The sequence below is a fragment of the Taudactylus pleione genome, unplaced genomic scaffold, assembly GCF_031769625.1.
Source record: "Taudactylus pleione unplaced genomic scaffold, aTauple2 ptg000454l, whole genome shotgun sequence".
Classification (NCBI taxonomy): Eukaryota; Metazoa; Chordata; class Amphibia; order Anura; family Myobatrachidae; genus Taudactylus; species Taudactylus pleione.
This window is the reverse complement of record NW_028284856.1, coordinates 4,558,642-4,574,231: the sequence shown is the minus strand read 5'-3', so window position 1 is coordinate 4,574,231 and position 15,590 is coordinate 4,558,642. Positions and strand designations below refer to the sequence as shown.

At 40.8% G+C, this 15,590-nt stretch overlaps 1 protein-coding gene across 3 annotated transcripts in view; it reads right to left on the bottom strand.

Annotated features, from left to right (window-relative positions):
- Positions 1-15,590, bottom strand: part of SLC4A4 (solute carrier family 4 member 4) — a 309,463-nt gene that overhangs the window by 46,805 nt on the left and 247,068 nt on the right. For all 3 annotated transcript variants that reach the window (XM_088448350.1, XM_088448352.1, XM_088448351.1), the window contains 6 exons: positions 14,827-14,914; positions 13,127-13,281; positions 11,383-11,496; positions 9,885-10,059; positions 1,815-1,948; positions 1,370-1,641 (listed from right to left, as the gene is read on the bottom strand). In XM_088448350.1, the coding sequence (XP_088304476.1) occupies positions 1,370-1,641; positions 1,815-1,948; positions 9,885-10,059; positions 11,383-11,496; positions 13,127-13,281; positions 14,827-14,914 (938 nt within the window). The remainder of the gene's footprint in view (positions 1-1,369; positions 1,642-1,814; positions 1,949-9,884; positions 10,060-11,382; positions 11,497-13,126; positions 13,282-14,826; positions 14,915-15,590) is intronic.

The following is a 15,590-nucleotide window of genomic DNA, read 5'->3' as shown; positions in this document are numbered from 1 at the left end:
GCAAAACGTCATCTTGCATGGACGAACATCATCATTCCTGGACCAAAGTCCAGGTATGATGATGTTCGTCCATGCAAGATGACGTTTTGCCTCTTTCTGAGTTCCGTTTTTTTGGAGGGAAAAATCTGAACTCAGCGTGCAAACTCGAACCTATCCGAGCCTGCACATCCCTAGTTTAAACTTGCTAACATAGATATACAGATGTGTCCTCATACATCATTTCTGTAACTGCCCCTCTCGGTGCACCAGATAACATGATATTCTGCTAGCGCCGAAAACGCGTCTTAGTTGCAATGCAATTCGACTAAAATGCACCAAGAGACTGAGCTGATTAATTTGATATGCGACACGTATCTAAGTGCACCTGAGTCTCTGAAACTATATACGAAGTGCTGCGATGTACAGTAGTTCCTTTGTGCTTCATATACAGGCTCAGTTGCACACAGATATACTAGTGTCACATCAAATTAATCAGCTTCGTGTCCTGGTGCATTCTAGTCAAATCACATTGCAACCAAGAAACATTTTCATCAAAAAAAGATGCAAAATAGAGGCTAGGGGGTATATTTAGTAAAGGTCGATTTTAATCAATTTAAAATTGATCAAAATCGATTAACATCAATGTTGTGTTTCTGAAGCTAAATCACACATTTACTAATACTTAAAAACTAAATAAAAAATAGTCTGTTAGTAAATGTGTGATTAAGTCCCAGAAACCCAAAATCGATTTTAAATCGATTAAAATCGGTCTTTAGTAAACGTACCTCTAGATGTATGAAGATACATCTGTAGACAACAGACATAGCATGCGTGTATATCATAGTAATTTTAAAGCGAAACCATTATTAAAGAAATCCTTGACGTCTCAGTATCAAATCCCTTATATATAGTATCTCTGAAGAGAATAATAGTAAATATGGGTTTAACCACTAAACTGATGTGGTCGAATGGGATGCAAATGTAGCCAACTGTGCTTCAGCTGACAAGGTGCGACCACACCGCCCCGCTGTGTTTTTGAAGAGGAAACTGTTCTACACATGTGCAGAATGGATCTCCGCTGACTCACAGGACTCTCCTGCGGACCCGGCAATTTCTGACCGGTTTTGCGAGAAAAAAATCATCAGTTAAGTGGTTAAGTCTGATTCATATTTGCATGAAGTTTCACTGTCATGTAACATTCCTTCACATAGTATAGTTATTTTCCTATTGTCCAAGGACTTGAAGGATAACTGGCTTGTGTCTAAATTGGCCGGAGAAACTGTGTGCCTGTGATTGGGACACTCTGTAGTGGGCTTGAAATCATTTCCCTAGTTTAACATTACAAAAGAATATGTTAACGCAACATAAATAAAATGATAACAAGGCTTACTTGGGTCTGGTGGGAAACATGTGCAAGTCAACAGAGTGACATCACCAAGTTTGAAATTTGAATTGATTGGGTAATAATGTGTAAAGTGGATCATCTTCTTAAAAGCATCATAAATGAAGATGAAGCTGATGAGACAAGCAAATCCTTCTTCTGTGAATCGTGTGAAATACTTGACCAATGAGCTAGCATCTGTGGCCACCAAGATGAGACATAAGAAAGCTGACCACAGACCAATCCACAAGCGGAACTCCAGATAGTCAAACTCATTCTCTCTGTAAAATGAGAACATGATGTAATCTGATGAGAAGATCATAGGTAAAGCTAGATGAATCCAGATTGACTGATCTTTCTCACAATTTGATACATATATTCACATGGAGGTTTTAACTCACCAGACAACTTCTACAAATAGGTGAAAAGTTAAGAGAGTGCCGATTTGACTTACTTGCTGAAACTGAACAAAAGTCTTTCAAACACAAGGACGGGTCCCGTACTGCTCAGAATTGTAAGTGGTTGACCACCAAAAAGGCAAAAAACACCACCTGAGAGTGCAGTGCCGAGGAAGCTTTCCAATACTCCCTATAGAAGAAGAACATGCATTTAAGGTCATAGATTTCAAAGTGAAAATACAAATTAGATTAACTTGCTACAGTAATTCACACTAGATGATACCAATGTACATTACAACTACACAGTGCTGTTATTATAACATACATATAATGAATTACATGACCGTTCAAACTGTTAGCAGAGAGTTAGTAGAAATGAAAATCAAATCAAAAATGAGCATTTGGACTTTATGTGTTGTGAATATGTATAATGAAGAGTTAGAAATATGAATTGTGAACAATCATAGCAGGGGTTAATTTAGCTTTGCTGACATATCACTTGTCCATTTGACCTATGCAGGCACCCTGCTGTGGCCTGTGTCCTGCTATAAAATGCTGATAGCTGTGATGTACAGTATGTTTGATATAAATCTAGACAGAGAATTTAATACATCAAAACAATCTATGTTAGGATTCATATTGATACACATTTTGGGGATATAGGTCAGGAAGAAGCAAAGATCTTCCTGAAAATGTTAGCTTTACCCCAAGTCTAAGTGGTGGAATTATTTACAGATAATTATTGAGTCTGAGATATAAAAAAATAGAAAGTTTAGGTAGTTATTTTGGGTAGTCCCGCGCAGCCCTGGTGGAGTGTCCCGAACTCCCGCATCTACTTAATAATGAAGTGGGCAGGATGAGGAGATAATTGCCTGGAATCGCGGCTCCGTAAGGAGGCGACGGAGCTAACTGACGTGAAACTGCATCACTTAGCCTCGTTCCTTCCTTGCTGTTCTTAGACACCTTTGATATACTGCACTGCCCATACTGAATAAGGGTGCACTATGTGACACATACTCTACCAATCTTGTGCTAGTGATTTACAGTATGTATGTTAGGCTGCAAGGGTACATCTAGATTTGCAATGTTCCTCAGCTTTGCATCATTATAGACAATCAAGGTTATTTACTAAAGGCGTACATTCTGACCAATTTGTTAGACCATTACTTATAATCCATTCCATCAAATCAGGAAAATAAGAGGCTGAGCAAGTGCATAAAGTAAAATCTGTATGGAGGCCCAAAGAGCATATTGGGGGTATTCATTGTGTTTCTTCCAGTCCATTTTTGACATCTGGTCGGAGGAGATGAAAGCTCACATAGAGCCCATTAATAGAGCATGTTCCCTCTTTGTAGACAGCCGCATGCACTGCACAGAATATATTCTTCATATCGATCAGTGTATTTCTCCTCCGTTCAGCTGTCAAAAATGGAATGGAAGAGAAACCAAAGTAATTGACTTCTGTGTGCGCCTAACCTATAGTAAAGTACCCTGGTTCCTGGTGCTCTTAGTAAAACTTTTAAACAATATGAAATATTCAAATCAAGAATTACAGGCCCAGACTATTAATGCAACATGGGATTTTGAAGAGTGAAATTATGTATAGTAATGTAGTCCTTTGCAAATCTCTCCATCCAAATCTCATTATCTGTCAGTACTAGTTTAAAACAGGAACACTGCATATAAAATAAGAAATAATTCCATAATTGTAAAAAAAAAATGCATTTGTTTTACATGGACCTGTACTTTTCAGCAGAAGATAAATTATTCTAAGAAGTCTTAAAATGTTGGAAAGGAAAAACATTAACAAAAAATATCAACGGAATAACCAAAGCATTGTAAAGTCGATTTTCTTGACCATTACTCATTAATGGATATGTAGGATTGAGCAAGTCGATGAAAGCTTGAAATACTGTAGTTACAGTAATAGCAGGTTTTAGATTAAGACTCCATTATCTTAGGTTACTTTACAATTTAATTCCCACAGGAATACTAATGGACAGAAAATACAACAATTATGTGAGTTCTGATTTGAGTGTGTCTCCATCTAAACAATACTGTGCTTCGAAGACACAATGATGTCTTACAGAAAGATGTCTACGCTATTCCTTAAAGTATTTATGAACATCATATTAAGAAGACACAAAAAGCAGACCAAATAATTTGCGGGAAATAACAGCTGGTTATTATCCACAAAGTGAAGTTATTTCAATATTTAAAAATGTTAACAAAGCTTGGTTAAAGCAGAGAACCATAATGCAGATGCAATATTATGCACTTAATATTATGTATATAGCTATTGATGAGTCAATATATATATTAATCCTGTTACTATCTTCCAAAAAATTATTAGCATCATTAGTTGTAGAAAATAAATGTCAACTATAAAGAAAAGGCTGTTTCTGAATATCGGCTGCTCCTAGACCGAGGGTAGGCGACCAGTGGCACTCCAGCTGCTGTGGAACTAAACAGCATACCCTGCCACGATTTTAGCAGGCCCTAACAGCAAAACTGTCACAATGCATGCTGTAAATTGTAGTTCCACAACAGCTGAGGTGCCACAGGTTGCCTACCCTTGTCCTAGACCAAGGCTTGCTGTACCTAAAGCTCAATCAGTTCCCGATCGTATACAGCTCTGTGCATCACACATAAACCTGTCAGCTGATTGCCTCTTTTTATCTTATCCACGTATTGGGGGAGATGAATCAAACCTTGGAGAGAGATAAAGTACTACTACCCATTCAGCCTCTGTCATTTAAAAAAAAAAACAGCCAGTAAAATGATAGAAGCTGATTGGTTGGTACAATCACAATACTTTATCTCTCTACTATACAAAATAGTGGTTGCTCATATCTTTATCTCTCTCTCCAAGCTTTGCTACATCTCCCCCTATGCCTCTTAAGAAACTATCATTAAAAACGCATATGTTGTCACATACACATGATACATTATTCAACTACTGTACTAGGGACAATATTCAACAATCAATATGACTAATAAGATTTCAGTGTTTTTTTTGGTAATGAACAGGAACATGTGTCATTTTAATATAATTAAATAGTAATTCATGGATATACACAATAGTTGTCATTTTCCACACATTTACAGAATGACAGAACATGCAAGTTTGCTTAAAACTACATAATATATCACTGCGCTGTTGAAGAATAATAGACAGACAGACAGATATAGATATATCACTTGTTGTCATAAAATACACTGATATTGATATTTTATATAATTAAATTTAATAAAATCAGAAATCTAAAAATATATAACAAATACAATAAATTAAATAAAAACAATTGGTTTCCGATTGACTGACCACCTCATTTGCCATTTGGGCATGTACAGTAGCTCACAGTCTCTACAGTTGCAATGATTCACCAGAGGAGGAAATATGATCCAGCCAAATACTAACTTGCCAGCATTGGATGGTATATTTTAGCAGTGCGCACTGCGACTTTTACATGATCTTAAACAGTTTAATACAGTCTGATGCGACTTTTTTACATTAACCATTGTGCAGAGCCTTGACATGGCAAATCTAAAACACCAGATCCAGGATAATTGTTCAACTAAAGATCAGTACACAATTGGAGAAGATCTATATACCTCCTAAACCATCAGACCTTTAGTTATCTATAACAGGTTATTCTCCTGGACTGTTTCGATTGCAGTTAATAACTGCTTTTCCATCAAACTGCTAGAATCTGATAAGTATTATCAGGGCCGGCGCTAGGTGTCTCTGCACCCAGCGCCATCCCATGCTTCCCCTCCGCCCACTCCTTCCCTGCGTTCTCCCCCTAACCATAAAATTATACCTGCAGCAGGTGGGCGGAAGGTGGGGTTTTTCTCCAGCAGGAGCCGGCACCCCTGCGCGGCCGCACTGACATTCTAATCCAGAGGTGGCCAAAGCGTCTATCATGTTCGACTGGTCAACTGCAGACACTTGATCACTCTATTACGTTGGCCCATCCAGCAGCAGATAGCAGCATCCAATAAGAATCCATGTGATTCTTATTGGCTGCTTCGCCGAAATCACAGGTGGGGTACTGAAGCCGGCTGCCATGTTTACTTACAGTCAGGTATCCATCTGCAGCCAATAAGAATAAGGGTGATCCTTATTGGCTAGCTCAGCTGCGCCAAACTGAAGCTGCTGCTGTCTCTGCCAGAGCAAGGTTAAAGGGGGCACGGTGACAGGGCCAGCTCGAAGTCTGATCGGTCAGCATCCTGGACCGATGAAGACTTGCGGGCCTGCACTGAGGCTGCTGCTGGTGTCGCTCACAGCTGAGGGCAGGCAGGTCAGTCTTCTGTGGGGGGGGGCTGGGACAATTAAATGTATGTTTTATTTTTTATATGTGAGGGACAATGTTTTGTTTTTTCTGTGGGGGGCAATGTGTTTGGGTTTTTGGTTGTGAGGGCCAATGTGTGTGTGTTTTTTTATCTGTGGGTGCCAATATGTGATTTTTTTATTACAACGATTATGGATGCTCCTGGACAAAAGGATAGAATGGCTACAGCAGGGGTTGAAGTGGCCGGAATGGGGCAAAACTGCATTCTATCACTTCTATTTGGAGACGGAACCAGTTCCCACCTCCTCCGGCCCACCTCGGCCCGGCACCGCTTGGGGGCTCCATTTGCCGGGTGCCCGGCTCCTTCCCCGCAGTGCCAGCGGCAGCCAGAGAGTCTGGAGCTAACTCCTGAGCTCCGGCTTGTGCAGTGTGCACTATGGGAGAGGCTTCATGACGTTTCTCCCATAATTCCGAGGAGTAGCCAGGATGGCAGCGGACAAAGGATCGGAGTTTAAAATGAGTAATGTTTTTTCTTTTTTTTGTGTGTGCGCGGGACTACTACAGGGGGCATTACTACAGGGGGCACTACTACAGGGGGCATTGCTATAGGAGGAACTGCTACAGGGGGCACTGCTACAGAGGGCACTACTGCAGGTGGCACTACTACAGGGGGCACTACTACAGGGGGCATTACCTCTAAAGAGGGCATTACTATTGGGGGCATTACCACAGGGAGCACTACTACAGGGGACATTGCTATTGGGGGCATACCTACGAGGGGCACTACTTCAACAGGGGGCAATACTGCAGGGACCATTACTATTGGGGGCATTACTGCTGGGACCATTACTACTGGGGGCATTACTATTGGGGATATTACTGCAGAGGACATTACCACTGAGGGAATTACTACAGGGGGTATTACTGCAGGGGACATTTCTATTGGGGGCATTACTACCGGGAGCAATACTACTGCATAGAGGGCACTGCACAAGAGGCGCTTCTCCTAGTGGCACTGCATAAGGGACACTACTACTGTGGGCTCTGCATAAGGACCACTACTACTGTGGGCACTGTATAAAGGGGCACTACCACTGTGGGCACTACATAAGGGACACCACTACTGGGGGCACCACTACAGTGGGCATTGAATAAGAGGCACTACTGCTGTGGGCATCGTGTGTAAGGGGCACTACTAATGTGGGCATTGTATAAGGGGCACTACTGCTGTCGGTCATAACATGAATAAGGGACACTACTGTGTGATGTAATGTGAATCAGGGGTACTATGTGCGGTGTAATGTGAATAAAATTGTGCTACTGTGTGGCATAATTTGAACTGGAAATACTATTGTGACCACACCCATTTCTTTAGAGGCCCTGCCCTTTTTTGCGGTGTGCATCTACGGCACGCGCTGTCCCTTTATTTAAAAAGCGCCGAGAGGGGGGGTTAGTTCCACTACTTCTCTAAGACCACTTTAAGCACTGGGCTACAGGGAGTGAAGGTAAGTATTGTTGTGAGTGAGTGAGTGAGTGTGTGTGTGTCCTGTCTTTTTTTTTACTATTTCTTTTACAGGGGGACTACAGGCACCAGTGGACCCTTAATGCCCCGCATGCTGATACTTGTGGTTCTCCAAGTACTGGCAAGCAGGGCAGGCTTGTTGTGACGGTAGTCCCCCTGTAAGAGACAATAGTATTTTTTCTAACTTTTAAACTATTAACTCGTCACCCAACGCCACCAGGGCATAGCCCTGGACTTTCAGCCTGGGCCCGGGGTGTCTCCGGGAGGGAAGACCCCTTTATTCATGGGGTCCCCACTTCCGAGGAGTCCCTCGGCTGACTAGCAAGAGATGCTGAATGATTTGGCCGGGGGTACCAATATAAGCTTCTCCCCTGGCTGTGGCATTACACAGATATTAACCAGTCGGTGCTGGTTGTGTAAAATACGGGGTACAGCTACATAATTTTTCATCCGTATGTTATGCAAACAGGACCAGCTCCAAAAAGCCTGTGCTGGTTGAACCTTTGAGAGGGGACCCTACACCGTTTTATTTGTGTGTGTTTTTTTTCCATTTGTCTCATCCAACCAGCGGCTGATAACAGGCTGTTGGTTGGCTGAGAAAGGCTGTCACTCAGCCAGCGCTTCCCCATAGATTTCAATGGGTTCATTGAAGTCTATGGGGACGCGTTGCCTGTTACCATGGTAGCAGCCGCTGGTTGGATCTGACAGTCTGCATTCCGGATCCAAAACATGGGAGATCTGACACTTCGAGGATGGTGTTTTGCCCCGTTTTTGGATCCGGATGTTCTCGGAACAGGTAAGTTCGGGTGGGTTCAGTTTCCCGGAAACCGGACCTGCTCATCTCAAATTTTATGTTTTATACATTTTTGTTTATGATTTTATTAAATTTAATTATATAAAATATAAAATGTCAGTTTATTTTATGATATCAAGTGATTGGGTTCAAGATGGGCGAACGTGGTGGCCATACCATTCGTCAGAATTCTCCAGAATGCTCCTAGAAGCAATTCTGGACAACCTGGGACTGATGACACTGTGCATTATCATGCTGGAATATTCCATCGTTGTGGGGGTACATGAAATCCATGAAGGGCTGCAAGCAATGCAATGTAGCGTTTGCTGGCCAATGAAGTGTTCAGGCAGACCAGTGGACCCAACCCATTTCACATGAACCCCACACCATTATGGAACCACCACCAGCCTACACACTGAATGTTGACAACTGGGATCAATGGCCTCACGGGGTCCGCGCCACACCCGAACCCTACCATCAGCCTGAAACAACTGGAACCATGACTCCTTTGACCACGCCACATGTTGACAGTCATCGAGGGTCCAATTAATGATGTCACTAGTTCAGGGGAGGCACTGTGTCCGGTGTCATAGTGTTAACAGGGGCACTCTGGTGTGTCTTCTGGCCATATCCCCCGGCAGCTAAAGATTACTACACTGACCTGCTGGATATGCATCTGGTGCCTCCTGCTTGAATGTGGATGTGATTTGAGCCAGTGTCACTTGTCTTTTACCACAGACAGTTCTGGCCAGACGCAGCTGGTCCTGATCATTAAGCCCCCATGTTTGGCCACTGCATTGTCCATGATTTGTGGTTATGCCTTCCTTGAGGTTTTCCAGTACACACGTGACACTGTAGAGCGAGGAATTTTGAATGTTCGGTCAACTTCAAAAATTGAATGTCCAATCTATTGGGCACCCACTATCATGCCCTTTTTGTACTCCGACAATTCACATCGCCTTGCCATGAGCAGCCTAGCCAGTGTTCAAATTTTTATATATATATATATATATATGTATATATATACACACACATATACACACACAGTATAATGTTATATTATTCTACACCAATGCAGTGATATATTGTATAGTTTAGTTTGTTCAATGCTATAGACCAGTGATTTTCAACTTTTTCAACTCGAGGCACACTACACAAGATTTTAAAATTGCCAAGACGCACTATCCGGCGATGCAGCGTGCGTGATCAATGAAAAAACATAAACATTGGCTCCCACATAAAAAAATACACACACATTGGCCTCAACAGGAAGTGCTCTGAGCTGACCCCCATGGCACACTTGACGACCGCTCGTGGCATACTAGTGTGCCACGGCACAGTGGTTGAAAAACGCTGCTATAGACCTTAGCAAGTCTATTAAATCACTTGCGGCAGGTGTGTTCTAGTTACCAATAAAGCGCCGGAGTGTTTGAAGACATTTGCACAGCAATCCTTATTGTCATGTTGCTTTCAAATAAATAATACAAATAAGAATGCTATAAGAAAACTTTACTACCTGCATATTTTCTGTGGCGTCTCCAAGGAGTCCTCCAAAGGTAATAGCATTGGTCACAGTTCCCAGGTAAATAAAAAGCATGGCTGAAAGTGACTGGATACTTAATGCATCATAAAAGTCACTAGCAAAAAAGGGTGCTTTCCTTTTGATGTCCTCAATTAACCCTCCACAAAACCTGTGGAAATTAAATTGAATGTTAGATTAAGTACAATATTCTCTACAGGATGTCAGAGACTTTATTATAACTGATAAAAAATAAGATTCATTTCCAACAATGTCCTCTACTCTCCTCCTCAAAGATGTCTTCAAGACTACTATAGTGATGTAATGTAAGATGTTTTATGGAATTCCCCAACAACAAGATATTCTCCCACAAAACGTCCCTGTAAAATCAGCCTTTTCAGGGGACTATTTAAATAATGCCTTTTCCCCAGAATATCCTATGGAAACAGTATGCCTAATGTTTAAAAAAAGCTGAACGCAAGAGATATCTCATGCCTTCAGTTAAGTAATGCAGAATACCGCAATCTCAATTTTTCTTCAACGGGAACCTTGGTCTTGGGCAATATACAAAGTTCCAATAGCTGAAACCTCTCGGCTACAGTTTTGACTAAAATAGATCTTCGGATCCCTGTCCAGCAGCTGAACTGTGCCATGCTGGGACAGCGTATCAGACATACATTAACAAAATGCAGGCAAAAATGCAGACCTCAATAAATGGGCCTTTAGGAGGCAGATTCAGTGAGCCATGGGGCTTATCGAGGAAATATCTGCTTTAAGTGCTCCCTCTGGGGCTTACCACGTGGGGTAGCGGCAGTGATATCTCAGGGCAGAGCTGCAGCCGTGCAGTAAGTCCCATGGCTTATTGAATCTGCCCCTAGGACTCAGATACAGGGCTATTTCAATGTACTCATGTGATTGTCTTGTCTGAGCTCCATTAACCACATGGTTAAGGCAGCAAAACTGTAATGTGTACAAAGTATATGTGACTATTCATAGTGAGCACTTGGTGTACCACAGATGCAAGGCAACAGGAAATGAGCACATGAAGAGGTTATTACCAATGGCCCTGAATCATTTTCAACCTTTCTCTATATAACTTACAAATTTCTTCTTTATAGAGACAATTTATAGACCCAATCATTTTATCTTACATGAACTGAATATCTTTTCAGACTGCAATTGTTAGTGAGCAGTGATCACTCTACACTCTGTACCAGCAATCTATCACATTGTACACAATTACAGAATATGCATGCCAGGCATGTTATAATTATAAATAAATGGTGTTAATAAAGCTGAATTGTACATAGTAAATTGTCCTGCTTGTGCATGAGAGTAATGCTACTAAGACTGCTGGAGATGTTTGGCTATTTTAGAATATACTAACTTAATGTACACAATAATTTGTTGGTTAAGAAGATTTCAAATAATAATAACCTGAACATTAAACTATTCTAGGAAAGTGAACTATTATATCATTTCCTAAGGCACTAACCGTCCAGTTCTTTGTAGCTCTGGACAGTCTCCATGTCCTCCACCTCCATTAGCAGGATCGTGAGGAGTGTCTCCATTCATCTGTATATTCTCCCCACCGGCATACATATTTTTCCTGTGGACAGGACACTGGTTAGACACTTGATAAGAATTGACAGTGTAGGAATGACAAGAAAAAAAAAAGCCAATTTATAAAGCACAACCGAGGGGCACCGCAAAATACTTTTGGTTTTGCAGTGGATTATTATTATTCATGTGCAGATTATTATAAAAAAATAGCTGGGATACCCGCCATTGCCCGGGTTGAATGATGGACCTTGAAGTACATCTGCAGCCTTCATTTTGTACATTGCAGACCAACATTGGAGACCATGGCATAAGGAAATGTGCTTGGAGGAAGTTAGTAACAGTCAGTGCAGGTGCAGTGTGACAAGTTGATCCTCCAACTAACTGCTCTTCTGTTGGAGCTCTGCCTGCCCCCCACTGGTACATATCAGTTTGTGCCTTCAGATCAGAGTGGTTTTAGGCACTGGAAGACGTCCTGAGTGAACTTGCTTAAACAAAAAATTTGAATCAGAGACTCCACGGTCTACTTGGTGGGCACCATGTAGAGCTCCATGGCCCTGACTAACTTTAAACATAACCAAAAACCTAATCCTGGTCAAACTACACCACCATGCCAAATTTGGTGGAGCTAGGTACAAATCTCTGGCTGTGCATGAAGGACAAACAGACACACACACACACACACACACACACACTTTCTCACTTATTATATAAAGTTTTTCTTACTCTTTTAGCATAATGGGTATTGTTTTAAGGACCCATGTCAATTATACTGGGATCACTGTTTTAACTCCATGGTCCCAAAGTTTGCTAATCACCACAGCTACTATACTCTAGGTCAGTGATTCCCAACCACGGTCCGCAAGGCACACTAACAGTCCTGGTTTTAGTGAAATCCATGCTTAAGCACAGATGTTTAAATCAAAATAACTGAGGTACTAATTAAGTCACCTGTGCCCAGCTATGGCTAGCTTTAAAACCTGGACTGTTAGTGTGCCTTGAGGACCGTGGTTGGGAACCACTGCTCTAGGTAGTGATTCCCAAATGGTGTCTTCAAGGCACCCTACCAGTCAAGGTTTTAAGGATATCCATGGCTGAGCACAAATTGTTAAACTAAAAAATGTGTGCGGTACTAATTCATTCTCCTGTGCTTAATCATGGATATTCTTAAAACCTGGACTGATGAGGTGCCTTGAGGACCAAGTTTGGGAACCACTGCTCTATGGTTATCTGAAAGAGCCTCATGACTTTTCAGCATCGAGCTGGTAGAAACTGGGTGATGCCGTTTTATTCTGCCCCAATCTTTCTTCATAAAGCATAAGACCAGACTGCGACTGTTTTAACATAACAGGATGGACCCATGTCTGTTGTCTCCCTGTGAAAAATTGCCCAGGTGGTGAGTGAATAGATGGATATTCTTGTTGCTGCATTGTTTTGCAAAATGAGGTACCTACTCCATACTTTGCTTATACAAAGTTCTGTTCCTATGTCGATGTGGCCATCTTGCTCTACAAACCTAAGTATCTCTGCAGAAATATACACTGACTTCGGCAACTCAAGGTGCACAGTGGTCGCAAAACTGCATATGTACTAGGAAGCTGTCGCTTTGCTCTTCCACACTACTGTGTAATTTGTCAGTATATAATAATTACATTAATATATGTTACTCAGTACTATACCTCTTATCGGAAGATGGAAGGGTCTTGGGCGGTTCTATCCTTATTGTAGGGTCCCACTCACCAGGCGGAAGGACAATTACCTCATCTAGAAACTCATCAATTCCAGCAATCAGGTCCTGCCTGTCTTTTGCTTTATAGGCAATGTCATGAAATACCTACAATGAAACAAATGAGAGCAGTCTTAACTATTCTATCAAAAAAAAAAAAGGCTGCATAGTTTAACAAAGTATGGGGCAATATCAATCAACCATGGAGACACCAATACTTGTGATTTGCTGCATGCTAATTACTGTGACAAGTGAATAAAAATAATGATTTGGAAGGGATAGTGCACATGATAAATTCTTCCACAAGCTATAATTACAAATAACCTTTTATCATCAATCTACTGCTGCTCAATTTTAATATCAAATCAAAGCTTGCATTCAGTTCAGTGTTTTATTGTAACTTTTGTAAATTACATTTTTAATCATCTAAATCCGAATATGGATTCTGTGCTACATTTATATTGAATTTCATTTAATTTTATTGATATGCTTTAGGTCCAGAACACAGGTGAATAAACTCAAAATACAAATATTACTCGCTATACAGTATGTCTTAACCAGATACATTGCAATTATTCAGACACTTGGGACTGTGGTGGAGTTTTTCCTTTCGTCTTTTTTTACCTGCTCTTATACCAACAGTTCAATCCAGGGTTACACCAGTGCCTGTTGCTGCTCCGGTTACTGCCTCCAAGGTCAACGCTGGGTCTGCAGAAGTTTTGAGGCCAGTGGCTGGACCATTTTCTAGGGTATCAATGAGTGATCAGCCTGGTACTTCAGCTGGGTACTTCCTTGGTTCTGACTTTACTGTTAGTGTAGCTCTTCCTCTATCACTATTGATTCTGATAGTTTGCATAGGATGCAATGTGGCATTGTCACATACGCTAGACTGGAGGCTGATAAGGAGCAGAGGAGTTCTTGGTGGTCTCGCATTAACAAGAGTGAGGGGACTACCAGAAGTATAAGTGTAACTGGACTTGGATTTCATTATTTTTATGTTTTTATATTTAGATTAAAAAAAAATAGTTCCTCATTTATTAATAATTGATGCTTTCAGTTAACATTAGAAGGGTTTTAAAGAAGAAAATTAGCAACTGTGAAAAACAGATGATAAAAAATGTTGAACACACAGTGATACAGTACCTACTACAGTCCTGTTTTCTGTGGGCCAGTCCCTATTTCTGTAGATTAATGTCAGGGCATGGTGTGACAGACAATGTGGTAGCGGAAAAATGGACTTGTGAGGATAAGGCATGATTTGGATGGATGGGGAAGTGGAAACTATTGTAAGGTATGGCTAAAAACAGGCCAATACATAGAGAAAACAAACTCGCCCTTCTACATAGAGATCCTTTGGCATAAGTTACTTTCTTTTGAAATATATGACATATGCATTTTTAGAAAAAATCTGTCAAAAACATTGGACTTGTAAAAAAAAGTCTGGAACAGCCTGGGAAAGAACCTGACATGCCTGTTTATGCTGTATGTCCAAAAATGTGTCACCTTTACTAATGTCTCATTCAGTGACAGGTGATACTTCTACCAAGGATAATAGTACTAACAATAATAACAATAAAAAATATCATACATACTTAAAATGTTTATGCCTATATTATAACAAAGACATCTGATGGTGTTTAGTACCACACGTACCTCATCGGACATTAGGGTAGCTATACTTCTTCCAATCTCATGGTATGACTTGGCTTTTCCTTTTGGTCCCAACAGGATAAAAAGAAATCTAGACATAAAATTTACAAATAAGGAAAATGAAGAAGGGTCCTAAAACAATATAAAATAGCACATGATTCTGAGCTATCACACAGGAATATCAGCATGCTGAATGATAGCCAGATGTTATGTTTCTCTGTAAATAAGTGACAGTATAACAAATCACAAAATCTAAAATATAACTTTACAATGATCTCAATTGTAAGTTTAGGATTTAGTATTGTATCCAAAATGGTGATAAAAATCAAGTGAGTAAACATAAGTCTTTCAGTAACGTGCATGAAACAACACAGATAATATTTTCAAAACATAATGGTGTTTCCCGACCCGCCAACAGCTTCTTAATTGCATCTGATTTGTGGGCAAAATGGAGTATATGACAAGTCTCCAAACAATATGGTGGACAATTTTCATGCAGTCTGGTCAAAGTATACCCCTCCTGGCCTTTCCTAATCACTTTATCTATTTTCCCACTAGTCTTTTCCTCTGCCTTCTCTCCTTTTTTATTCAAATTTTTCTGACCCCCTCTCTCTCTTTTATCTCTCTCCTCCCCAGCTCGCCCCCTCTCTTCTCTTGTTTTTTTTTTCTCCTTTCTTCCCTATTTCTGGCCAAATTTCTATTATCTTTCCCATCTGGATTCTTGAGAACTTATCGCGATAATTTATATGCTGCCAGATATTGCTATC